Raw genomic sequence first — 27,283 nt, forward strand, 5'->3', positions numbered from 1 at the left:
GATTCCAAAAACCTGATTTAGTAGATAGTAAGTCCTTAATAACCATAGACTAGTCTTCTTCTCTGGGTGGCGATTGGAAAATGAAATTTATCTTCTAACTTTATCCAAGGAAAGTCCTAAACACTAATTTTAGACGGGGGATTAAATTTCACACCAAAAAAGGACATAGATCCCATAAAGCTTTAACAAGGGTTTTCCATGGTGGAGAGGCCTTGGCTTAAATTCTTCTAGGAATACCATTATTAGTTAAATACTAAATTTTTAATAACTTAGTTCAAAGAGAACCCGACTCCCTTAGAAACCTAAAGGTTAGCTTAGCTAGCAAAGCTTTATTTAAGAGCTCTATCTGCTTAAAACCTAATCCTCCCTCTTTTACTATAGCACATAACTTATCCCAAGCACCCCATTTGAAGACTTTCTTTTGAGTTGTCTCTCTCCACCAGAAATTCCTTTGAATTTTCTTTAATTGAGTCAAAAATTTTTAGGAAACTGAACCACACCCAACGATAAATAGGAATAAACTGCAGGGTGGATAGTATTAACAGCTTTTTTCCAAACAGGTAATTTTGTCCTCATTTTATTCATAAAATATTCTAAAGATTCTAACTTTCTCTTTTTCCACAGTAAAGGAACCCCTAGCTATTTACAATCCCGACTAATAGATGACATTTTCATTTGTCTCCTAAGCATTTTTTGCCCCTTGGAATGAGTGTTTTTACTAAACCAAAGACCAGATTTTTCAAGGTTTACCTGAAAGCTCCTAAAAACTCTTTAAACAAGTCCAAAAAATTAGCTGCTTCCTCTTTATTAACTTTACTAAATAACATCATATCATCAGAAAATAGTAAATGAGAGATTTTAGGAGCTTGTCTAGCAATGTTGATACCTTCCAACTTCCCATAAGCATTAGCTTTCTCTATAACTCTAGACAAGCCTTCCATGGATAAAACAAAATGACAATTGTCTGATACCTCTTGAGACTTGAAAATGCCCCTCCAAAGGCCCATTAATCAGGATGCATGAAAAAACTGGTAGAAGAAATACAAGCCCAAATTAACTCCCACTATTCAGAGGAAATCCAAACTCCACCATTAACCATTGCAAATAATCCCACTCTAAAATATCATAAGCCTTTGAAATATATTAACCACCATTAATTAGACCCCCACTTGAATTTTTTTTTTTTCACTTAACATAATGTATAACTTCCTGGGCTATTACTATATTATCATGAATTTGCGTTCCTGGAGCAAAGGTTGACTAATAAGGTGATATACACTTTTGCAACAAATGTTTTAGTCAGCTAGCAAATATTTTGGATATTATTTTTACAAAATATTACATAAAGTAATTATTAATCCTCCCTACAAATCTTTTATTTTGAAAAAAAAAAAAAAGTTCACAAACAAACTCATAAATATCATCCTCCATGATATCGTAAAAAGTCTGATAAACCACTATAGGTATGTCATCTGGTCCAGGAGCTTTAAGAGCTCCTAATGATTAAACCACTTGTTAAACCTCTTCCCTAGTTGGCATCCCAACTAACAATTCATTCTCAGCTTCAGTTATGACCTTTTCAAAAAAGTGGGGGAAGCTTTGATTAGCCTCGGATCTCTTGCTAGTAAATAAATATGAGTAAGACTTAAGAAATTGACTAGCAATTTAATAATGATCAATACACGACTGATCCTCCTCATCCTTTGATCCAAAAAAGTGTCGACTAATGGAAAAATCTAGCATTTCTATCACTCTCTTCGAACCACAACTGTCTGAATTTCTAACACCAAAAGGATCCATGTTAGTCTAACACTTTTTCTCGTATTTGAACTAGAGTCTTTAAAATCCACTCTTCTTTTGCGAGTAAATTTACACAACTTCATTAATAACTCATTAATCCTATCCACCTTCAAATTAAAATCACCAAAATGTTCTTTATTCCATTTCTTATTGGAATTTTTTATTAAATCCAACTTTGAGGTCACCTTGAAGCTTGCAAAACCCCGAATTTTCTTATTCCATTCATTTTTAAACAAACTCAAACATTCCTAAAGTCAAGCTTCAAAAAACCAAAAATGTTTAGGCCTATTCTTTTGACAGCTTGAATTCAAAAGAAAGACTAGAGGTTTATGATTGGAGCCCCATCTAGTGTAAATATAAGCCTCAATTGATTTAAGCAGTAACCAACAATTGACTGACACATATATTCGATCTAGTTTCTTAAATTCCCTTGCAAGACCTACTTGCCCATTAAACCAAGTTGAGTTCCCACCCTTCAAATTAATCTTAGAGAGAGTGAAATAAAAGACAAAATTTTAAAAAGACATTTTCAAATTTTCCCCTAGACTAGTTTATTTTTTGGTATTCCTAGACTAGTTAAGTTTAATAGGCTCTAGATACTCCTCCCACTGGGCACCAAAATCTATATTAAATTCCCCAATGCAAACCACAGGAGATTCATGATCACACATATCAGCTATAGTCTCCTTCAATTCCATCCAGAACTTCAATTTGTATTTATTATAAGGACTTACATGAATACACCTCAACAATCAAGTGAGAAGAGAATATACCTCTCTTTGAATACCTCAAAATATAAACTACTAGTTATCCTTCCAAAAAAAGAGCTAGTGCTCCTACTAATCCTTCATATGAAACAAGAAAAATAATTAGAATATCGCAATTTTCTATTTAATATTACCATTTTATCATCTGCTACTTTAGTCTTTGATAAAAAAAAATTAAAATCAAGAGGTATTCTATTAGAAAAATTCAACAAATTTTGAGAAAAAGATTTTCTAGCTGAACCTTTACAATTCCACAACAAAATATGGAGAGGGCCTCTTTAGTACTCTGCTTTGTTAAATAAAAAGCATTATTTACCTGTGACTCATCATCATTCAATTGAGTATTATGATTTGTTTGATCAGTTATCCTACGTTGGTTCTTGAATTTCTTGCTTCCCCTTGACCCTAAAACTTACATTAAGCTAAGAACCAGTAACCACTTCCTTGCCCAAAGATCTAGATTCACCTTCAAAGAAATGACTGGCTCTTTTTGGTCATACACCCATAACCCCACTTAATTTGGTCATCCTATTTGTAACCAATAGCCTCCCGGATCAGAAACTGAGGTCTGGTTAATAGTGATTATCGTTCAAAAAGTCTAGAATCCGTTGAGCCTGGCCCACTACATCGGGAACAGATTAGCTGGAGACAAAAACATAAGCACCCGAGCCAGATGTGTATGATTTTGTCTCCAGCTTATACGGACTGCACTACATCATGGAAATAATTGCCCTAATTTAGATTAGACCTGCGAAAAGATTAATTCAACTTGACCCTAATAGGGGAATTGGCCACCTTAGCACCAACTCTACCTCACTGCTATACGGTTGGGGGTCAGATTTCTGAGGTGGACTGAACTATAAAAACTCCTACTTTTTGTGGAAAATTCAATTCATTCAAGCCAGAACACAATGACAAAGCAACAAACTGTGGTAACAAACAACAATAAAGCAGCAGAGAGCCAGAAGAGAAGAAACAGAAAAACTAGAAAAAAAAAAAAAACCACAACACTAGAACTTCTTAACAGGATCATCACAACAAATAGCATCCGATAGTCATCTGGGCATAGAATCCACATAACATTTCTGGGTCGAGAGACCTTGGATAGCTAGTTTATAAGCCACTCCATTTGTAGAGCAAGGAGCCCAACCAAAAGAAAAGGATATGCCATGAATCAGTGTCTTTAAATCTAAATATAAATAAATCAAGTCTCTGTGGCAGGAGTTTTCATCAGCATGCACACTATCTACCAGTGTATTGCAGTCAAATTCATAAAGAGTTGTTTCCATCTTCATATCAATAGTAGTTTCCACTGCTTCAATTAAGGCCTTTGCTTCAGCTATTAGAGCAGAAGAACCTTGCACAGGACCAAATTTTGCTAGAATACACACTCCTACTTCATCTTTGAACACTATGCCCATGGAAGCTTTATTTGAGTTCAGAAAAAACACCACCCACGTTTTCCTTGAAAAAGCCTAATCTCGGTGGTGACCAAAAAGCTGGATTGGGCTTTGAAGCACCCTCAACCACTGAAGAGCTTACCAATCTTAGAGGCCAGATCTGAGATCTCTGAATTATAGATATGCGAAATGAAGCAATCACATCCAGAGGATTAGAATCTATTTTCTCAAAATAAAAGGCGTTTTGATCCTTCCAAATTTCCCATAAACAAATAGCACATCTAGCTAAAATCTCTGAATTTTTTGAACTAAATTCGTTTAACAGAAGCAAGAACTATTTGTCAAAACTGATAGCATGACTGAGTTGAAATACATCAATACCAATACCAACCCCCAACCAAATGCTTCTCGCTTTATGACAATAAACCAACGCGTAAAGAATGGACTCTTCAAACTCGTTGCATCTTTCACACACAGGAGAGGAAGTTATTTTCCTGTTATACGGGGTGTCTTTGACTGCTATGCAGTTCAAGCAACATTTACACAGAAAGTGCACAATTTTGGATTCAATTGGGATCTTCCACAACATTCAGCAAGATCAATTTCATTTATTTTATCTACAATAGATGTGGGGAAGATAGAGTTTAATTTCATTTAGGGGGGCTTCTTTTTTTGGATTTTGAGAGGGGGACCAAAAATCCCATGTTCTTTTTTCAGATTTATGTGGCGACCAGGAAAAGTTTATTTTCCTTTGTATAACTTATACCCATCTCTTAGGTGGGTAAATAACTTTCCCGCCTTGGAGAAAAGTTACCAACACTTGAATGGGACAAAAATGCCCCTTGTAATAATGGATTTTTATGGCTAAAATGGTCATTCTTTTGTTTGAATGGGAAATAAAAGAACACGGGTAAATGCATTTATCTGGGTAAGTCTTTCCTTAGAAACACTACTTACCTTAGTAAATGCATTTACCTGAATAAATAACTTACCAAAAAGCGAACGGGGCCTAAGTCCTAAGTCCTGGTGGCCTGGTTAATTAGATCAGCTACCACCACAGGGCTCCCAGGCCATGGCCTTGGCCCAATAGGTTTAAAATTTTCTAAGCATGGGATCCACAGGTCATCCCAGATCCTAATGTTTGAAAACTTATTTACTTTCCAAAGAACTCCCTTCTCAATCGCTCCCCTCCCTTCTAGAACACTTTTCCATTCCCAAGATTGCCATCTTCTTCCCCTGGCTCTTAAAAATTGATTATTTGGGAAATATTTGGCTTTCATTGTACGAGCCCAAAGGCTATAAGAATCAGAATAGACCCTTAGACTAGCTTTGAGAGGAGAGCTAGATTGAAATCATGAGGATTTCTGAAACCAAGACTTCTTATTTTTTCTTAATTGCTCCCAAGATATTCATCTCATCTTTCCCTTCTCCTCTGTGTCCCCCCACTAGAATTTCATTTGAGTTTTCCTAATGCTATCACAAGTTTTTTTTTTTTTTTTTTTGACAAAAGAAAGCAAGACATGCAATAGGTGGGGATGACTATGATTACCGATTTAAGAAGAAACCTCCTTCCCGGCCTAAGAGAGAAGGGAACTTCTCCACCCATTTGCTTTACTTGTAACTCTATCAGTCAAGTAGTCAAAAAGATGACACTTTCTTATGTTTATCATAGGAAAAGTCCCCAAATAAACAAAAGGTTTATCAACCTTTTTAATATAGAGCATGGAAGCCAGTATTCTCATGAGTCTAAGATATATATAGCTATCATCTACAGATGATTTGGAATAGTTCACATGTTGACCGAAGGCTTTTTCATACAGAGAGATGGCTTCCAATAGAGTCCCTCCTTCCTTCATATCAGCTTTGGCAAAGATATAGCTATCATCTACAAAAAACAAGTGAAAGATCACTGGAGACTGCCTACAAATCTTTACCCCAAAAAGCCTTTTGTCACTAATTAAACCATTCAGAAGAGAAGAGACAACTTCTGAACAAAGGAGAAATAAGTAAGAAGAAAAGGGGTCTCCTTGTCTTAGCCCTATTTGAGGCCATGTTTTCTTTGATGGAGAGCCATTCACTAGGATTTGATACAAGACAAAGAAACACACTTCATTATCCACTTTATCCAGCTTTGGCCAAAACCCAATTTTTCCATGACCCTTTGCAAGGAAACACCATTCCACCCTATCATAGGACTTGCTCATGTCTAATTTTATAGCCATCATTCCTTTTTTTGCTTTTGAGTGACTCATATATATAATGCAATACTTCATGAGTAGATGAATGTTATCAAAATCACTTTTCTTGGAATGAATTCACTTTAATTCTCAGCATGGTTTTTAAAAACAAACCGGTTAGGGGTCTGGTTACTGGTTCGAAAGGCTGGCCCATTCTAACAAAAAAAATTAAAAATTTGAAAAACGGTCAAAACCGTTCGAATGGTTAATCAAACGGTTCAACGGTTTGCTGACCAAAATCAACAATTTTGAGGGAAAAAGCGGTTTTAGAGGAAAATGGAACCGGTCAGGTGACCGATTCCCGGTTTTTTCGGTCCGACTGTCCGATCTGGTCCGATTTTTAAAATAGTAATTCTCAGAGGTAAGATTCTCTAGTTTGCATTTTAGCCTATTTGCTAAAATTTTTGCTATTATCTTGTAAATAGAGTTGCATAGGCTAATTGGGAGGAACTGAGAGGCTGACTCTTGATTCATCACTTTAAGGAATATGAGTGATAAAGGAAGAATTCACATTGGCATCTAAATCTCTTCTCTAAAAAATATACCTAATCTCTTTCACAATGTCATCCTTTATAAGGCCCCAGAACTTTTGAAAGAGAAAGTTCGGGAAGCCATCCGGACCCGTTGCTTTCCTAGGAGACATTTGAAGGAGGGCTTGGTGAATTTCTTCATCTGATACTTCCCTTTTATCCTCATCTGATATTGTTGGGTGCAAGTTTCTTAGGGTTGCCTCCACATCCTCCTCCATTGGATTTAATGAAGTAAAAGTTTCCTCAAAGTGGTCCATAAAGATCTTCTTGATGCTCTCCTCACCTTCCATCCATTCCCCATCTTTGTTTTTTAGTTTCAAAACTCTAGTTTTAACTCTCTTTATAGCCGCATTATGAAAAAAAATCTAGTATTTCAGTCCCCATGGGTCAGCCAGTTAACTCTAGAATTTTAAACTCACATTATTTCCTCTCTCCGTAGAAGCAAGTCTAACTTCCTCTCTGCTTCTTTTATAAATGCAATGCTGTACATAGTTTTCGAAGATGCACTATCTCCCCAACTAGTACCACCAAAGCCCCTGTCACTTTCACCACTTTCACCATGAACACTTCTCAGATTTTGTCGGTTCCTTGTTTAGGTTTGCATGTAAGTTTGAAATTCAGGCGGTTGCCACTTTGGTTGGAACAGATTTTCTAGTTTCAACCAAGGGCCATAAAAGTTCATAGGATGAGTAGCAAAATACTCTTTCAAGTTGGTTGGGTGTTGAGTTCCCAACACACACCGATGATAACCATGTCCTAGACGGCCACAAAAGTAACACACTCCTAGCAGGTTCTCATACTTATAGACAACCCAAACATTAGAAGTAATGAAACCTTCTACTTTCAAAGGACGATCAATGTTGATAACCTCCTTCATTATAATAAATTCCCTAATTAACTCAATACTTAAACCGTCCAAAAATGTTGTTCTGATTCTTTCCCCAATATCCTGTCTAACTAATTCATAAGGGAGGTTATGAATCTGGATACAAACCTGAACATTTGTTTAAAACCCATTGTCCCTGTGTTCTTCCTTCCCTCCATTCTGCTAATAAGAGCCACTTATAAAAAATCACCCATGGACCGTTATTTCGAATGTTGTCTAAATCTTGTTTATAGTGAAATCTGAACCAATAATAGCCCTTACTCAACGACCAAACCATCAAACTATTGCTACTAAAGCCCCAACTAGCATAGGCTCTATTTATGAGATCCTGAAGAGGAATGGAGATTCGAGGGAATAACCGATGTATAAGATAGAGCCTCCACACACTTTTCACTTCGTATGTAATGATATCACTTACACCAAAAAGTTCTACAGCTTGATCAGTATTGTCTTGCAGCATTTGGGCAAACTCTAAGTTCAAATCATCAAAATCATGCCCTCGACTTTGTAGTATCATCCATCCTATCTACAAACAACAGAGCAACTGAAGAAAAAGAATAAGAACTCTACAAAGGGGGAAGAGCACTCTACAACAAGGGAAAGAAACCCCCAAAAGGGAAAATACCTGAGAATCAAGAGAGACACAAAAAAAGTAGGAAGCACCGATGAACAGGAACACACCCACAAACCAGAAATGTAGAACCAAAGATATCAGAGAGACTAACAAAGATATGAAGCTCACCTTGGAAAAGAGAAAACTTAACCAACAACAGATGAAACTAATAGTCTATAAACATAAATAAGTTTCAATACTCTTACGGTCTTACCCAATTGTTGTGAGAAAAAACATGACAAAACTTCCCTGTGCTCTTAGGATAGATATAGATAAAACTCTGTCCATGTCTAACCACATAACATCGAAGCCACACATGGAGAACATCTCATCTTTCTATATAGTATTATGCACAGAGAGATGTTTCCAATTTTTGGGGGTACTGTGTTGTACGTAGACATAGACAAGAGATCCGGAGTCCTACCACCCCCACTTCTCCTAAACCATCTCCAATTTCTATTTATCTCATAACTTATCTTTAATTTACTAAAGAGTTTCTCTCCAAATTATCTCTAATTCCTATATATCCTCTTCCCCACCTTTTTATCTATCTAAAGAAAGTTTAAATAAAAAAAAAAACTAAGAATTATTTAAATATTCTAACAAAATTATATAATAACTTTAAAATATTTATGAAAACACAAAAAATAATTATGATAGATTTAATAATATTCATATTATCAATAGTTTATATTTTTGCAAAATTCATCAAGAAATTATATATGTACTAACAACATAAATGATGATTTTCCAAATTGTTCAAATTAAATGTTATTCAAATAATATAAATTTAACATTAAAAAATAATAAAATACTAAAAATAGCTAAATAACTATATACAAAAACAAATATTTTAAATAATGAATATTTTTTAATATTTTATATATTATTTAAATATTTAAATAAATAAATATTTTAAATAACGAAATATTTAACATAACTAAACTTTAAATAGTTAAAACAATGAATTTATGCAATAAAATAAAAAATCTTAAAAATAAAAATAATGGTAACATAATATTCAAATAAATAATAATTTAATATTTTAAAAAATTAATAATTAAATTATGTAATAAGTAATAATAGTATAAATTATAACTTTATGGATTATTAAATTCAAAAATTATTAAAATTAAAAAAAATAAATAATGATATTATTTAAATAACATTTTAAATAACCAAATTCACTTATATCAATTAATAATTCTATAAAAATAAATTTCAAAAAGACAATATTCACTAATAATGATCATAAAATCTTAATCTGTATTTATTATATATTTATATATACTAAAATTAATATTTATTGTATTTTCAGCAATTATTTATAGTTTCTTGTGGTAAATATATTTTCAATAATTATGTATAAACCTATATTTGTTTTGTTATTTAACAGAAAATTTTTAATAATTATTGGATATTAAACTACTGTTATTTAACTTTTAAATTTAATTTATTGTTTTTATTGTATTTTTATTCTAATATATTCATTGATATTTATTAGAAACTAAACTATTATTTGAGATTATAATATTTATTGACTAACTTAATATATTTTTATTATTTATTATATTTTTGTAATTATGTATTTTATTGTTTAGCTTTCTTTAACAAATCCTGGGTCCCCACTAGCATCCATGTATAGGAATGGTTGTGATGTACTATGAAAGCCCTATATACGTCAAAGTGAGGGATGATTCATAGGGATGTAATTGAATTGGATCCAACTACATCCATTGCATCTCATTATTATGTCCAATTTCAGATGGGATTTGGATTTAATCCACAACCATCCTATTAAATTTAATATGACCAAAAATTAAATTAAAAAAGTTCTAAAAAATTAATTATTTTTAATTTATATATAATAAATATTTATAAATATTAAATATTAAATTTATCAATTATAAATTTTATATAACTTTATATAATATCTATATATATATATATATAATTATTCTCTCTCTCTATCTATCTAAATATATATAAAATATTTTATCAAATTCAGATTTTAATCAAATTGAAATTGAATAGATGAGATTAAATCTTCATCCAATCCCATTATTAATCGAATGCAAATTCCAGCATCCAAATCCAATATTAATTTTTTTTGGAGTCCATTGAAAACGCTAGTGATTCATACTAATACAGTCATACTCACCTGCCGGTGATCAAGTTATACCGCTGAAGAAGTAAAAAGTAAAAATAAGGTTTATGGTTCTGACCTCTCCACTGAGAAGTGAGGAATGGAATAAATCCAAATAAGGTTTATGGTTGGCATGTGGTGGTCCTGCTACATTCAATTTCATCGAATTAAAAGACAAAAGGCACCAAACAAGAATATATCGAGACAGTGACAGGCTACGTCCCTTCACCTTCCATAAATCTTTCTATTTATTTTCTGTGGTTAAAGTAATGCAAAAGAAGAAGAATAAAGGTAAATAGGCAATGGCACTTTGGTTTTGTTAGGACACGGCCGACCGGGAAATCCATGATCCATGATCCATGATGCACCCACTATTAACTCAAGTCCAATGTACGAGAAAATCAGTGCAATTTGGAATATAGGGCCATGTTTGGTTTAATTATCATTGTTTCTCATTTTTATTCAATATGAAATTCTAAAATGAATAAAAATGGGTAAATATACGTAAAATAAGAAAATATTGCTATAAACCAAATACATTTTTTTATAAGAAAGAATTCTTTTCAGACTGACAAGTGCCCTATGTTGCATAGATGTTTATCAGTGGATGGCCGACAGTCAATGTTTATCAATTGGCATAGATGTTTTATAAAAGTATTTTCGTAAAAGTGTTTTTTATAAAAGTACTTTCATAAAAATATTTTTATAAAAGTACTTTATTTTCACAAAAGTACTTTTCATAAATTTACTTTTATAAAAGTGCTTTGTATAAAAGTAATTTTACAAAATTGCTTTTGTAAAGTACTTTTATAAAAGTGCTTTCATAAAAATACTTTACTTCCATAAAAGTGAACATCTATGGTAGTAGTTTGGGGTGGCCACAAGCCGAGCTATTCGACCTTGGCTTGGCTCGGTCATGACCGCCTCGTTCTCAGTGTCAGGCGAGTTCAGGGAAAGGCACCCACTCATCAAGGATGGGGAATCCTCGAATTTTCCTTGCCCTATCCCTAGTGTTGGGTGAGTTCAAGGCAAGACACTCACTCCTTGTGAACCCAATATTCAATTTGATGAAAAATGATCAAAAGGATATACTTAGTATCAACCACATGGTAAATTTTTAAAGGTATACTAATTTGTCTTTAATTTTCAAAAATGTAATTTTATGAAAATTTTAGAAAATTAATTACATTTGTGTAATTTTGAAAATGTATTTAAATTTATTTTCAAAATGTTATTAAATAATTTATTTTTTTAAATGGTTACTAACAGAATTACACTAACTTATCTTATATTTTCTAATATAAACTAATCAATAATTTCATTTTCCAATATTATACTAACTTATCTTAATAATTTGTGTAATTATTGATTCAAATTATAGTTTCCATTTTCCATACTCATTTATCTTTAATAATTTTCAATATTACATTGAAAATTACATAATTTTTCAATAGTTTTCCAAAATCTATCAAGTGTAATAAATTTTCCTAAAATTTCTAAAATATTCTAATAATTTTCAATAATTATTTGATACATTTTAAATAAACTTTCAAAGCTTTTCCAACAATATTATATCTTTTAATTTTCAAAATGTTATTTTATGAAAATTTTTGAAAAGTTATTATATTTGTTTAATTATGGAGATTTGTTGAAAAATATTTTAAATTTTTAATTAATAACAAAATAACACTAATTTGTCTTTTATTTTCTAATATAAATTAATTAATAAATTTATTTTCCAACATTATAATATCGTATTCCCCTATCTACATTCCATTATTAACTATAATAATAGAAATAACTAAAATTGTATACTTTTTATTAATTTTTAAATGAAATTATTAAATTTATAGAAATTAGTTAAAGAGTTTTCAATTTCTATAAAATGTTGTTAATTAACATGAGTATAACAGAATTTACCCAAAACAATTTAAAAAGTCATGATGAGTTCATAATAACAGTATTTATTAATTTTTGGTAATTTATTAACTATATTAATAAGATTATTTATTTTTTGATAATTTACTAACTGTCTTTATTAACTTTCAGTAATAACACTATATGATATTCATTGAATATGAGTTAACAGTATTTAACTATTTATTAATTAATATGGATATTTTAAATGAGATGGTGGATATAGATTGGGGGGAGAGATTTTAGGAATTGATTGGGGAGTGGGGTTGGGAATGGTGACATGGCTTAATGGGAATGTTGCGAAGGGGAGAGGAGAGAGTCAAGGAGAATATTGGGTAATGGAGCAAGGAGAGGCATGGTGACGTGGACCATCTGCTCGCTACTACTACTAATAGGCTCAAGGTGGTGTCATGACTGACGTGTGATTGAGTGTTTTTAACTCACCATTGATTTGGTTGGTTATTCATTTAATCTCTCATTTGGTCTTGATTTTGGGTCTAATTCTCTTGAAATCTGTTATTTAGTCAAAAAAACATTTACCTAGTAAAAAATCATCTGATTTGAGTGGTTGAAATGTTTATCCATTCACCATGGTCATTGGGTTGTAGATTGCACATTCAATGTATGTACAAACTTCCATAGGCCATAACCATGCATCTCAAGGCACCACTTCTATTTTTTGCAAAAAAAAAACAGTTTTTTTGGGTCTTAAATTGCATTTTTTAACATTTTTATACAAAAATAAAAACTAAATTTAAAAATATAATTAAATATAAAATTATATATATTACATCTAATTATCTACTTTTTTGAATTTTTTATTTTTTAATTACACATAATTATCCATTAAACCAATAAGATATGCTTAACTATTTCTAACAACCATAAAGAAAGAGGGATTTGCTTTTCTAATGTTTAACCAAGTGGCACAATTTCCCCCACTCCCTCCTAAATTGTCTCTAATTCCTATTTATCTCCTAATTATCTCTATTTCCTATTTACCTCTTAAATTATCTCTAATTTAGTAGAGAGATTCTCTCCTAAACTACCTCTAATTCCTATTTATCCTCTCTCACACTTTTTATCTATATCTATCTAAAGAAAGTTTCAATTATAAATTTCAAAATTATTTAAATATTATAACAAAATTATATACTAAATTTAAAATATTTATTCAAAACACAAAAAAATAATTATAATAGGTTAAATAATATTCATATTATTGATAATTCTATATTTTTACAAAATTCATCATGAAAATATGTAGTAATAATATAAATTATAATTTTCGGAATTATTCAATTTAAATGTTATTCAAATAGTAAAAAATTAACACTAAAAAACAAATATTATTTCAATATTTCAATAACTAAATATCATAAATATAAAAACATTAAAAATGGCTAAATGATTATATAAAAACATTTAATATTATGTAAATAACATTAAAATAAATAAAATTCAAATAATGAAAATTTTAAAATATTTTACATCTTATTTAAATATTCAAATAACGAAATATTTAAAATTACTAAATTTTAAACAGTTAAAATAACAAAATTATGTAATAAATTAAAAAACATTCTTCAAAGTAAAAAATAATTATATTAAATTTCATAATATTCATGTTAATAATATTTTAATATTTTACAAAATTAATAACACATTATGTAATAATAGTAAAATTGTAATTTTATGGATTATTAAATTTTAATAAATAATTAATATTTTAAAATTTGAAATTATAATATTATTTTAATAACTAAATAATATTGTTAATAACTAATTCCACTCATATCAATTAACAATTATAGGAAATAACTTTCAACAAAATTAAATTTATTAGTAATAATTTTGTAATAATAATGTATATTCATTATATATTTATATATATACTAAAATTGAAATTTATTTTATTTTTAGTAATTATTTATTTTATATTTTGATAAATATATCTTCAATAATAATTTATAAATCTATTTTTGTTTTTCTATTTAATAGAAAATTTTCAATAATTATTGGAGATTAAACAACTATTATTTAACTTTTGAAATTTAATTTATTGTATTTTAGTATTGTTATAAATTTGTTTTTAGTAATTATATATTTTTTATAATTTATAGAGATTAAACTATTATTTGAGATTACATTACTTATCGACTAATTTAGTATATTTTTAGTATTTATTATTATTTTTAGTTATTGTATATTTATTAAATATATATATTATATTTTCATTATAAATTTATTTTCAATGATTGTGTATTTTTGCTATATATTTTCAATAATTATTTGAGATTAAACTATTGTTATTTATTAGAAATTACACTATAAATTTAGCTGAAATTAGGAGTGTTATGATTGGTTCAGTTCAATTGCAGGTTGTTTCACCAACGAAATTGATTTGGTCAAGTCAGGATTTTGTCACATGAAATCGATTGATGATTAGTAAAAACCTGCCAACTCGGGTTGTATTGGTTTGGGTCTATTTTCGGTTTCGTTTGTTTGTTCAAAATATTTAAACTTAAAAATTAAATTTAAATTTCACAAATTATAGTGATATTATTAAAAATAAATTTATGATACAAAATATTTTAGATTGAGAAATATGAGAATTTTCCTACTTTCCTGTATTAAAAAAAATTAAATATAAAACATAAAATATTAATATATATTTATGGTCAGGTCGATTTAGTTTTAGTCAACTTACAAATGGCCAAACCGAAACTAACCTAACTTAGTCAGGTTAGAAAATTGCTAAACCAAAACCGATCAAAAATTGTTTATTAAAAAGTTAAAATATAAAACAATTATGTAATCTTATGTATTTCTATTGTTTAACTTTTGCTTAACAAAACTCGTACACTACATAAATACCGAAGGGTGAAGTTAATGACCCACAACCTGAATCAAAAACGGTTTTTGAAGCATTGGTCATGAGATGGGAGTGAGACCCATAACTCTAGTGAGGTTATTGACGAACGAAATAAATTAGCGATAACTTTTCAAATTGTACGTGTGACTCCAATTCAGAACGAGTAGAGAGTGGGTAGAAAAAATGAGTAGGAAATCATCCGTAAGTGTGGGTGGAATTCGCTTTGGGAAAATTTCTTTTTTTTTTAAACCCGCTTTGGGTAAGTTGAATAATAATTATATGATAATATGATTATATCAGCATTTGCCATTTGTTCCGGAGGTTGATGTTTCCTTAGTGATAGCACCTATCGGTGGTAGATTCGGGTTTACAATGCACTTAGACCAAGCGGTCCAGACCAATTACCGTAACACCTTTGTTTCATTGCCTCCATGAATTTTAAAAACTAATCGGTGATCGAATCTAATGAGGGTGGATTTGGACCTTCAATGAAATTATGATACCTGGCATCTCATGTAAACTAAGTGTAGTCTCTTGATAATTGGGTAGATCAAGAAGCTCGGGAAGTTCGGGCAGCTCGACAAAGCTTGTCACTTACAGAGCTCGGCATGGCTCGCCACAGGCAGCTCAGCAGAGCTCGCCACAAGCAACTCGACATAGCTCGAGGATCTCGATATAGCTAGGGGCAGCTCGGCATAGGCAGCTCACCACAGGCAGCTGGCCACTCTGCAGGCAGCCTGGTGTCTTACGAAGAGCTCGCTACTTAGGGCAGCTCGGCGCTTATAGGTAGCTCGGTATAGGCAATTTGGCACTTAGGGGCAGCTCGGCATATCGCAGAAAGATCTCCTGCCGAACAACTGTACCTGACAGATCTGGAGACATGAGCCCATGTCTCTCGCTAGGCGGCACCGTGCCTGCCGGTCTTGAGAGTTGTCTCTTGACTGGCAGAGCCGTACTTTGCAGCAGCCGCCTGCACCCACCACCTTAGCTCTAGCAGTAACGGTTGTGGCAGAGAGACAAAGGCGGTTACGCCTGACTTGACAAAGGTTGTTGCACCTGATTTGACAGGACACCACTATATAAGGACTCCGACCCCTGAAGACAAAGGGGAGAGAATGAAAAAATGGAGGCAATCCCTGCACTCTAGCTCTCTCATTTCTCTCCAAACTCCCTACAATCAAAATGCTAACTTAGGCATCGGAGAGTCCCCGTCGGGAAAATACCCCCGGGTCCTCTGATTCAGTTCTCGCAGGTTCCTCAGCTCCCACTGCCTACAAAGGTGAGGAAAAGATGGAGTTCTTGCAGGTCCCTCAGCTCCTGCCGTCTAGAAAGGAGATGAGATCACCTCATGCAGAGGGCAGCCGGGTTGCTTTACACCAGGGAGCTCTACCATCCTCTCCTGGGAGTAGGTCAAATGACGAGGTACTTAGCCAAAAAAATTGATACACCATAAAAAATTGGCATGTGACCAGAAACGGTTACATCAATTGGCGCTGTCTGTGGGAAAACACTACAAAAATCTAAGTTCTCATCCTACAAAAGCTAAGTCCTCTTTTCCTAGAAAGCTAAGTCCTCACTTTTTAGAATTTGAAGCTATCGCTTTATAGTTTACATTTTTTATGAACTCAAAGACTACGCAGGGGGTTAACAGGCTAAGTTTACTTTCAATTCAGTTAAAGCCTCATAGTCCTCTTCGCAAAGTCCCCCCTACAAAGATGAGCTCTTCGTGGCTTCCGCGGGAGTTGGCGGCCAACAGACTACATAGGTGCCCTTACTGGTCGAGCCTTCCAAGGCTCCCGTGTGAACTGGCGACCTAAAGTTAGTAGTGCTACCCCCGAAGGTCGAGCTCCTAGTAGCTTCTTGTAGGAGTGGGTGACCGGCATTACGAAGCTGATGCAGCACAATCATAGCTCTAAGGCACCGACCTGATCGGCTTGGTACCTTACAGGTAGCTCGGCACCTGGTCAGCTCGGCACCTTACAGGTAGCTTAACACCTGGTCAGTCCGGCACCTCATTGGTAGCTCGACACCTGGTCAGCTCGGCACCTCGCAGGCAGCTCAACACCTAGTCAGTTCGGCACCTCACAGGTAACTCAGCACCTGGTCAGCCAAACACCTCACAGGTATCTCAACACCTGGTCAGTTCAGCACCTCACAAGCAAAGCCTACGGGCCACATTACTGCTTAAGACCTGGTCGCCTCTTTGGCACGGGCAAAGTAAAAAAAGAGTGGTCTATGAGTTACTCCCAAAAGCCTACGGGCCACATTACTACTTAAGACCTAATCGCCTCTTCGGCATGGGCAAAGTCAAAGAAGAGTAGACTACGAGTCGCTCCCAAAGCCTATGGGCCACATTACTGCTTAAGACCCAGTCACCTCTTCGGCATGGGCAAAGTCAAGAAGAGTGGATTACAAGTCGCTCCCAAAGCCTACGGGCCACACTATTGCTAAATACCCAATCACTTCCTCAGCATGAACAAAATTAGCAAAAGTGAACTATAAGTTGCCCCTAGAGCCTAAGGGCTACATTACTGAACTAGCGGGAGACCTCCTTGCCTTATAGGTAGCTCGCCATTGATAAGCAGCTCGCCACATACAGGCAGCTCCCAAAGCCTAAGGAATTGGATCAGCACTTACTAGCTTGTCGACTTATGGGCCAAAAGAAGAAATCTACTCCCTTCGCTAAGTTACTCTCAGCTCAGGAGTGGGGGGCAAATGATGAGGGCGGATTTGGCCCTCTAGTGAAATTGTGACACCTCATGCAAACCAAGTGCAGTCTCTTGACAATTGGGCAGCTCGAGAAGTTCAGGTAGCTCGGTAGAGCTTGCCACTTACAGAGCTTGGCATGGCTCACCACAGGTAGCTCGGTAGAGCTCGCCACAAGCAACTCGGCATAGCTCGAGGAGCTCGGTATAGCTAGGGGCAGCTCGACATAGGCAACTCGCCACAGGCAGCTGGCCACTCCGTAGGCAGCCTGGCGTTTTACGAAGAGCTCGCCACTTAGGGGCAGCTCGGTGCTTACAGGTAGCTCGACACTTAGGGGTAGCTCGGCGTATCGTAGAAAGATCTCCTGCATGACAATCGTACCTAACAGATCTGGAGACCTGCGCCCACGTCTCTCGCTAGGTGGCACCGTGCCTGCCAGTCCTAAGAGCTGTCCCTTGACTGGCAGAGCCGTACTTTGCAGCAGCCGCCTGCACTTGCCATCTCAGCTTTTGCAGTAACGGCTGTGGCAAAGAGAAAGAGGCGGTTATGCCTGACTTGACAGAGGCTGTTGCGCCTGATTTGACAGGACACCACTATATATGGACTCCGACCCCCAAAGACAAAGGGGAGAGAATGAAAAAATGGAGGTAATCCCTGCTCTCTAGCTCTTTCATTTCTCTCCAAGCTCCCTACAATTAGAATGCTAACTTAGGCATCGGAGAGTCTCCGCCGAGAAAATACCCCCGGGTCCTCTGATTTAGTTCTCCCAGGTTCCTCAGCTTCTGCCGCCTACAAAGATGAGGAAAAGATGGAGTTCTCGCAGGTCCCTCAGCTCCCACCGCCTACAAAAGAGAGAAAATCACCTCATGCAGAGGGCAATTGGGTTGCGCTACACCAGGGAGCTCCACCATCATCTCCTGGGAGCAAGTCAAATGACGAGATACTTAGCCAAAAAAATTGATACACCACAAAAAATTGGTATGTGACCAGAAAGGATTACATCAGAATAGGTCAAGGGTCCAGTTATTGGTTCAAATAGTCTGACCATTTGATTCAAACGGTTGACTCATTCTGATAAAAAAATAATAAAATTAAAAAATTAGTAAATAGTCAAAACCGTTTGAACGGTTAGAACAATTAACTGGCTGGTTCAACGTTTTACTGACCACAATCAACTGTTTTGGCAAAAAAAAAAATGATTTGAGAGAAAAACGGAACCAGTCATGTGACCGGTTCCGGATTTTTCCAATCTGACCATTCAGTGCAATCAATTGCCTCCCTCCGAGACATCTAACCAAAAAAAACTCCTCTTTCTCTTTCTCTCTCGCTGGGTTCTTAACCGGACTGGAGAGTGGACGTAGTGAAATCAGATTTCCCCACAAAGAATGGTCCAAACATCCATCTTCTTGTGCGAATGAAATTCGAAATCTCTGTCTCCGAGAGTGGAAATTCAATCTCGGAGTCGGAGGTAGCATGACAAATCGATAATTGAAGAGAGGGCTCGACCTCAATGACTCAATGGTAGAGTGTGTGTGCCTGTGCCCTGTGGTAGTCCCGAGAGGGCGATAAGCAGCACATGGTTTATTGATTGGGTGGGATAGATGGGAATGAATTGTCGTTTGTCGATTGTATGTAGAGCAATAGAGATAACCAACGGAAGGACCTAAGTGGGGTCCACCCTATACAGTTGGGACATTGCCAGATTGGGAGACTTTGGATGGAAATGCAAATTTGTATATATATATAAAAAAAAAGGCAAAATTCCGTATTAGGATTTAGATACGAGTTCGAATCTCCTGCCCATGTCTATCTATAACTCATTATCCCCATGAGAACATCTACAGATGATGAGATATTTTCTATGTATAACTGCGATAACATACGTGGGCAAAAGATCCTACTTCGATAGATATGCACTCTTTTTTCGGTAGGGCCAAGAGCCCTACAGATGTCAGATGATATCGGATTTGAGGTTAGGGCTTAGCGGCTTACTATAATATAATAGGATAAACTGGATAAACAATATAAATATATAGATGAGGCTGTGAGTTGTGAGCGACGGGGGAAGAGAAGAGAGAGAGAGAGAGTGAGTGGAGTACAAGTCACGGTTCCATGAACCAGGACCCTAAGGTTATGATGGTGACGGGCCATTCGCCCCTTTCCCTCGACAGCTGTCTGACCAGACCAGTCCTCACTCTTTGGTATCAATGCTTCCCCATATTCAAATATATGCTAATTCAGCTCAACACTATTAACACGCGTCTTACATGCAAGATTCTAGGGAGTGTATACTATGATTTTCAATCTTATCTTTAGCTAGTTAGCATGTTCTAATGAGACAAAACTTAATTTCGAGGATCATCCCTTTTAGTTTTAACAGATGGGTTTGATCCAACGGTGGTGGTGATGCAGCAGCATTTCAGCACATTAGTTTAATGCCTTGCGACATATTTATATAACATTAGTGATTTAACAAACAAACAATTTATACCGGATATAAGTTAACAGTTAACAATGAACAATTGTTAAGTGCATTGAAACAGGTAAAAGTAAAAGGGTACCATAACAATTTCTCAATTCTATCTCTCTCTCTCTGTAACTAGAAAATTTTCTCTTGGATAAAGGGCGGCCGAGCCAACCTTTCTTCTCTTCTCCACCGATATCAGCGCTTAAAAGATAAAGGAGAGTCATCAGTTTGAGTTTGACCTCGGTTGGTGTGAGTGTGACGCAGTGGAATCTTCATTCATCAATATCAATCTAATCTCAACTCTCGATTTAAAACATTCTCTCTCTCTTCTCTAATTGACTTTTGTATATAGATATACTGGCCTCCATCCATTCCATTCATGCTCCAACCGATGAGCAAAATGAGCAATGATACATGAAAAGAAAAAAGAAAAGCACAACATTATACATGGAGCCATGGAGGGGGGCAGCTCGTAGAGAAAACCCATCACTTCGAAAAGTTGTTTTCGGGCCCAAACCCTAGTGTGTGTGTGGACGGAGGACGGCTGTGTCAGGTGGACCACAGATTCATCCCCCCAAGGCAAACAAAAGTGTGTTAACGCCGTCTAGTGCTGGAAAGCGACATCGTCTCTAGTCTCTAACCTCCCACGGAGACCGTCGATCATATATTCTACTTCCATTCTTTGAAGGATGAGGCTAATGTAATCTCTAGTAATTACTGCTACAATCTCATCACCTGTTGGTAAGTTTTATTTGCAGACAAAAAAAAAAAATAAAATAATAATCAAAGAACATAGTTATCTCAATAACGAGATGTCTATACTTCATGTGATGTGTAATAGAGATAAGGAGATGTATACCTTTTACTGTTTTGTCTGCCATGGTTCGAATGTTGGAAGCTTGGGAAGCAAAGGTATGAGTGTGTAAATGGCGGCAAAGACTCGTCTCAACAACACGGACAAAAAAACAATACTAAGAACACCAGGAAGAGAGAGAAGGGGCGCGGAGCAAGAAAGATACTGCTGCGTGATTCAGCTCTACAGTTTCAAACAGTTGGAGTTTTTTTCTCTTCAAGTCTAAAAGCGGCAGGTTCGGTCTTTGGATTCTGCCTTTCTTTTTTCTTTGATGGTTGATGACAAAGTTGGTTTCCTGTTCTAGGGAAAGATCATGAGAACCGAAATCAGTGGTGAGCCTGTTTCTGATATGGAAGCAGCGGAGACTGCTGCGGGAGACGGTATGCGTCTTAAGTTGCAACGCACTCCATCTTTTCCGTATAAAATGACCACGGCAGCGCCGGTGGCGATGGCTGAGGTTTGTGGTGGTGGCCCCACCTTTTACAGCGGAAGCAAAGAGGGGGCCAGGTTTACGAGAGCTATATACGATTCTGCTGTTGGTGGTGGTGGCGGTGCTGCAGCCATGACTATGCAGCCTTTTAACACCTATACTGCCTTCAAGTCCCCAGGTCAGTATTTCCTAATTCCTTTCATGTTAATGCAAAGAAAAACTTGATTGAGTTTTCTTATTGAAGAAAAGCGGGTCCCTGAGGGACTAAACCTGAAGATGAGGATGTGATCTTGTGTCCACAGGAGGAGGAATGGCGGCATCTCTGAGATTTCCTTTTACATCTACTCAGTGGCAGGAACTTGAGAGGCAGGCTTTGATCTACAAGTATATGATGGCTTCTGTACCTGTTCCTCCTGATCTTCTCATGACCATTAGCAGAAACCCCTCCCAACCTATTGCTTCCCAATCTACCAGTAACCGTTTCTTCTTCAAATCATTTTTTTTTGTGTGTTTTTCTGTTGATACTATTCGACGTTGGTTTTAGATTTCTCGTCCTGTATTATAGTTTCTTTGGGTGTTGTTGGTTGATTTGTTTATTTCAAAAAGGCTTATTCTTCTCTGTTTAATGATCATGTTCAGTGGGTCGGGGGGCTTGTTTCAATCTACGATTCTCTAGCAGCACGGATCCTGAGCCGGGGAGGTGTCGCAGAACGGATGGAAAGAAGTGGCGGTGTTCCAGAGATGTGGCACCTGATCAGAAGTACTGTGAGCGACACATGCACAGAGGCCGCCCCCGTTCAAGAAAGCCTGTGGAACTACAAGCTGAAGGCGAGGACAACAACATCGCTAGCAACAACGCGCCATCGGCTACTTCAACACCAGCAACCGCATGCCTTCCTACCATTGCAACCAATACCAGTAGTATATCATTTCATCGCCTCGCGGCAGAGAAGCTTGATACTCAACCTTCTAGGGTTTTGGTCGATCCCGCATACAAAGTCTCCCCTTTCAAAACCAATTTCCCTTCGCTATCTTACAAGCAACCTGGGTGAGTTACATTTTCCAACCATTTCTCTGAATACGAAATGCATGTGTATCTTCTTCGCTTTCTTTTTCTTCTTTTCCACTGGTATTAATGTTTGATTTTGCTGCTTAAAACCTAAAAAGGTGCGCGGAGTGGACGTCAAAAGGAGAAACGGTTTCCTTTACTGCATTTGATCAGCAATGGCAGCAGCAGATGAACACGAAAGTAGCATTTAGGACTGATAGCAACCTGTGTAATGCCACTGTATATCGACAACATTACAAAGAAGCGACAAATTTGAACTTGCACTCGCATCTCGGTGAGGGCGAAGGATCAGAAGAACAGCAGACTGATAATTGTTGCTTGCTCCTTAATACCGGATTTGTCTCCTTAGATGGCTCGTCCAGCTCCGACGGGAGACAAACGCCGAGAGGATTCATAGATGCCTGGTCAACTGCGGGGAGTGAAAACACCACGGCCAGCCGAGGCAAGTCCCCTGTTTCTTCAAATGGGATACTGTCGCTGTCGTCTTCTCTTACATTGTCAATGTCGGGTGGATGTGGGATGGGGGAGGAAATGGATCAGGTGCAGAGGGGTCTTGGGGTTATGGGCTCTGAACGTGACATCGGTGAAGGGTGTCAACCTTCAAGCTGGATGAACCCTGTTTCATGGGTATCTTCTCCACCCGGTGGACCATTGGGGGAAGTTTTACTACCAAGCGGTGCTGTCACTGTGACTGGGGCGTCGAATGGGGTTTGTCCTGAAAGCTGCAGCGGGGGTACCACGGGGAAAAAGAGCTCGTATGGTGGCGAGGATCTTAATTTGATGAGCGACTTTTGGGGTGTCGGTAGCGATCCCAGTAGCCCTCCAGCAACTACAGCTTCATCTCCGTCGGGTGTCCTGCAGAAGACCCTCGTATCTCTCTCAGATAGCAGTGGTAGCAGCAGCCCCTCGTTCACGGCTGGTTTGCCAAAGTCGGAGATTGCTGTCCAGTGGTCGAACCAGAGCAAATGACCATGGTTTCGTTTAGTTTGATGAGGGCGATGAGGGAACTGAAAAACCGATGAACCGTAGTTAATAATAATTATTATATCATATCCCTTTTGTTTTGAATGGGCTTATTGCTCATTCTGGCCTTCCGGTGTCTCGTCGCTGTTAGAACTTAGACGCTTGTGAGTTTGAGAGCACTCACTGAATTAATGGAGTGGGACTTAGGAATGGAGTCCAAGCAAAAGGGTTTGTTGGGGTTCAACCGTTCAAAAGCTTGCAATATTTATTGGGTTTTAGGGATTAATAAATCCCCAACATTATTTTGTGAATTGTGTAATTGAAGTTATTTGCACAAAATGCTGGACAAACTGGTCCTTCCCTTTCTCACCCTACCTACACCAAAAATTGAGCATAACCGGATCCAGTTTCAACCATTTCATTTTTAGCATGTTTCTATGACAATTTTACTCATAATATATCCATGTAAAACAAGTTTAATTAATTTATTGGTTAAGCCCAATTTGTCTATTCCTTGATCTCGATTGAAGAACAAGAGATTACTGGTTAAATGGTGCATCATCAATTCATCTTTACTGAAATCTTTTCCCAACATTCCTCCAATTTAATCCACAATAATAATATGCAGCTGACCTTTGTTAACAATTAAAGTCCTTGGAGTGGTTTCCTTGTTACAACTGATGAGGGAGCCAAGGGTGGCCATTAAAATAGTATATGGTTTATGGCAAGGTTGAAAGTTTCAGATTCAGCGGCTTGGTATAACAAGTATTCAAATGCAGCAATTTCTTCATTTTTTCTTTTCTTTTCTTGTATGAACTCTTTTGGTATGGCGTGCGTAATTAAACTTTACTTTGTTTGGCTAACAAATGAAAACTTATTAAAAGAAAAACAAAAGTCTGACAAATATGAAACCTTTTTCTGTAACGATAAAGACCAATGTGAATGGGGTCTTTTTGTCTTTCCAACATGTGTTTTTTCAATAGTTTTAGGGTTTTGCCCCTTCTTTTCGGAAAAAAAAAGATGAGATGTGCCTATAACCCACTCTACTTCACAGGCCTGGACATGAGTTTGCATTTGGGCTTGAAATGCATTAGGCATTACACCACCCCGCGCTTACGACTTATTCTGACTCATTATTTAAATTTCAATCACCATTTCATGAACCCAAATACATTTTAGTTGAATTAATCAACTTAGCTTACACTTGTTGCATTGTTGTTTTTGTTTTTGAAAGCCACGTATTGCATGCTTAGATGGAAGGGAGCCGGAGAGGTAGATATGTCCTCGTGGATGAAGCTGATTCATGGGAATCGGGAGTCGATTCATGGGCCAACTCCTATTCTCTATTCTGCCATCCACGAAACTGTGTGGCGTTGTTGTTTGAATATAAGACCTAAGGCTATGTTTGGTTTATAGGACAGGGATGGAAAAAAGAGAATATTTTAAAAGCAATTTTTTTTTTTTTATGTTTTTCTGTTTGTTTTGGGAGAAATAGGAGGATGGAATGGGAAAAAGGTGGGGTGGGATGTGAGATCCCAAAAATAAGAACGCGGGGTAGCACCAAATCAATGGAGTATGCGACCCGGCAGAGAGGGAAAATCAAAGACGTTTCTGGGAAAAACAATCGCGCCTTGTCAGAGAGGAAGCTCCTTCGTTTTCCCCCGTCTACCTCTAGGCATTCCGATGGTCATACCTCCGGCCAGTTTTTCGGTGTCTTCGAACGACGGTAAGACTACATTCAAGATCTACTCGTATTAAGGGTTCTATCTATACCTTTTTTATTTTCAAGAAAGATATTCCCTGTCCGTATATAAGAACCCTACGCACTCTCTCCATTTCCCACTTCAAGATCTTGTCCTCTGCTCTACCCTGGTTTTTGCTAGCTACCTAAATTCCTCCAAAAAGAACTGCACTTTTTCTAAGCTCTTCTTCTTCTCTAGCTAGCTTTTACTTTTAGGATTTTTTTCCTTTTTATTCATTTTATACTTTGCTTTTTGAGTAATTTATTGCAGTTGAGATGGCTGCCTTGAATGATCTCTCTTTGCCCTTCTAGGCTTTCATATAGACCAAATCAAAGAAGACTTTCCATTTGTTGCTCTTCTGCTCTATTGACACTCCCATCGTGGCAGGTATCTATTCTTTCTTTCTTTTGTTGCTCTCCTTGTTAATTAAAGTTAGATGTGGATATTTGTTGTTTTTTCTGCGTTGGACATGCTTTCTTATCTTTTGTGAAGATTCAAAGCTTGAGCGTTAGTTGTATGTAATTTTATTGGGTCGGTGTTTTATGCTTCTGCATACTTGTTGAATGATGAATAAATAGTTACTTTTTCTATTAATTGCTTTAATGTTAATCCTTTCTATTTTGTTGGAGTTAAACGATGCTTCTGCACACTTGCTGAACGATAAAAAAACACCCAAACTAAACTCACTCCAGTACTTCTTTTGTTGTCTATGAAATCAATCAACTTCAGAATTAGGGTAACCATAAACCAATCAACTTGGAAATGAAAACGACGTCCTTATCAATTTCTCGTCAAAAATAAGGACTAAGCTCTCTTTCAAATGGAAACTTGGACTAATCTCTCCAAGGTCCAATCTTTGTAACGGGAAATTGATAAGGACCAATCTCCCAACCTCTAAGAGCCTGTTCGCCAATCTTGTGAACCATGCATTCAAGATTCTTTCTTCTATGACTAGAGATTTCTTTTAGTGAAGATATAGAACAACTTATTTTTTGTTTTTTTAGGGAGATAGTAGTGGGTTAGTGGGCTTTTAATTGAGAAAAAACAAATTAACACTAACAAATTATCTTCTATTGTTAGTGATTCTGACTTCTGCTAGATTCTTTCTTCTCTTTGTTAAATCTTGTTGTTTCATACAATCCATTTATAGTTGCTTCTTGTGGTTTTCGATGGGTGTTGTCTTGACCATCGTTTTTTCAACATAGATTTTTGAGAAGAACCCAACCAAAATCAAGAACTATGCATCCAGATCATCAAGACAACCGCCATTCCAACTAGCCTATGCAAGAGAGAGTCCACAATGCCAATATTCTCCAACCAGGAAGCTTAAACCACATACAAGGCATCAAGGCACAACTTGTTTATGTAATTCCTATCAATGATTATATCTTCAAAAATTGATAGATGAATTGAGTGATCTAGAGATATTTAGATTAGGATTTGAGGTTTTGAAATAGGACTGCTAGCTATTGTTGCTAAATAGGACTGCTAGCTATTGTTGCTAAATAGGACTGCTAGCTGTTGTTGCATGGGGCCATAATTTTGCCGTATGAAATTCAAATGACATGGGCCCATCATTGGTCTGTATCAATTGTGATGGTTACAATCAGCATTGTTAAAATAAGATTCTAAAAACATATATAAGTTGGATTACATCAACTAGTTTGGCTGTTTGGCCCTTAATTTACTTCATTATTTCATAACATGAGCGCAATAGCAAAATACATCAGTATAATTGCCATAATTTGGTTTGGGAAGTAAACATGGGAAAATGAATTTTCCCAAAAACAAATATGGGAAAATGAAAATTTCCACTAATTTTCCTTGTACAACCAAATGGTGGAAAGTAAAATTTTCACACTTTCTCATCTCATCCCATCCC

The 27,283-nt window shown here is 36.0% G+C and overlaps 1 protein-coding gene and 2 long non-coding RNA genes across 4 annotated transcripts; 2 read left to right on the forward strand and 1 right to left on the reverse strand.

Annotated features, from left to right (window-relative positions):
* Nucleotides 1–20,385: 20,385 nt before the first annotated feature.
* LOC148864331 (uncharacterized) lies at nt 20,386–22,157 on the reverse strand. Its single transcript, XR_016109009.1, has 2 exons — nt 21,204–22,157; nt 20,386–21,079 (listed from the first exon to the last, which is right to left on the reverse strand). It is a non-coding gene; the product is annotated as an uncharacterized LOC148864331 (long non-coding RNA).
* On the forward strand, nt 21,172–24,028 carry LOC148864332 (uncharacterized). 2 transcript variants are annotated; one of them, XM_088974599.1, is made up of 5 exons: nt 21,172–21,432; nt 21,502–21,805; nt 21,930–22,100; nt 22,267–22,675; nt 22,795–24,028. In XM_088974599.1, the coding sequence occupies exons 2-5, from the start codon at nt 21,511–21,513 to the stop codon at nt 23,663–23,665; spliced, it is 1,746 nt and encodes a 581-aa protein (XP_088830725.1). In that variant the 5' UTR covers nt 21,172–21,432; nt 21,502–21,510; the 3' UTR covers nt 23,666–24,028. The 2 variants fall into 2 exon arrangements, with proteins under 2 accessions (XP_088830725.1, XP_088830724.1); XM_088974598.1 differs by having other exon boundaries at nt 21,221–21,805.
* A 653-nt stretch (nt 24,029–24,681) lies between these two features.
* Nucleotides 24,682–27,060, forward strand: LOC148864333 (uncharacterized). Its single transcript, XR_016110737.1, has 3 exons — nt 24,682–25,385; nt 25,713–25,788; nt 26,607–27,060. It is a non-coding gene; the product is annotated as an uncharacterized LOC148864333 (long non-coding RNA).
* Nucleotides 27,061–27,283: the final 223 nt, after the last annotated feature.

The sequence above is a fragment of the Nelumbo lutea genome, chromosome 3, assembly GCF_056320005.1.
Source record: "Nelumbo lutea isolate HS-2025 chromosome 3, American lotus-T2T, whole genome shotgun sequence".
Lineage (NCBI taxonomy): Eukaryota > Viridiplantae > Streptophyta > Magnoliopsida > Proteales > Nelumbonaceae > Nelumbo > Nelumbo lutea.

What these genes read in the sequence shown, in the direction of transcription:
- LOC148864332 (XM_088974599.1), top strand. Translation starts at nt 21,511, where the DNA reads ATGAGAACCGAAATCAGTGGTGAGCCTGTTTCTGATATGGAAGCAGCG. An exon ending in TACTGCCTTCAAGTCCCCAG is followed by an intron (nt 21,806 to 21,929) that starts GTCAGTATTTCC and finishes TTGTGTCCACAG; the next exon opens with GAGGAGGAATGGCGGCATCT. An exon ending in TATTGCTTCCCAATCTACCA is followed by an intron (nt 22,101 to 22,266) that starts GTAACCGTTTCT and finishes GATCATGTTCAG; the next exon opens with TGGGTCGGGGGGCTTGTTTC.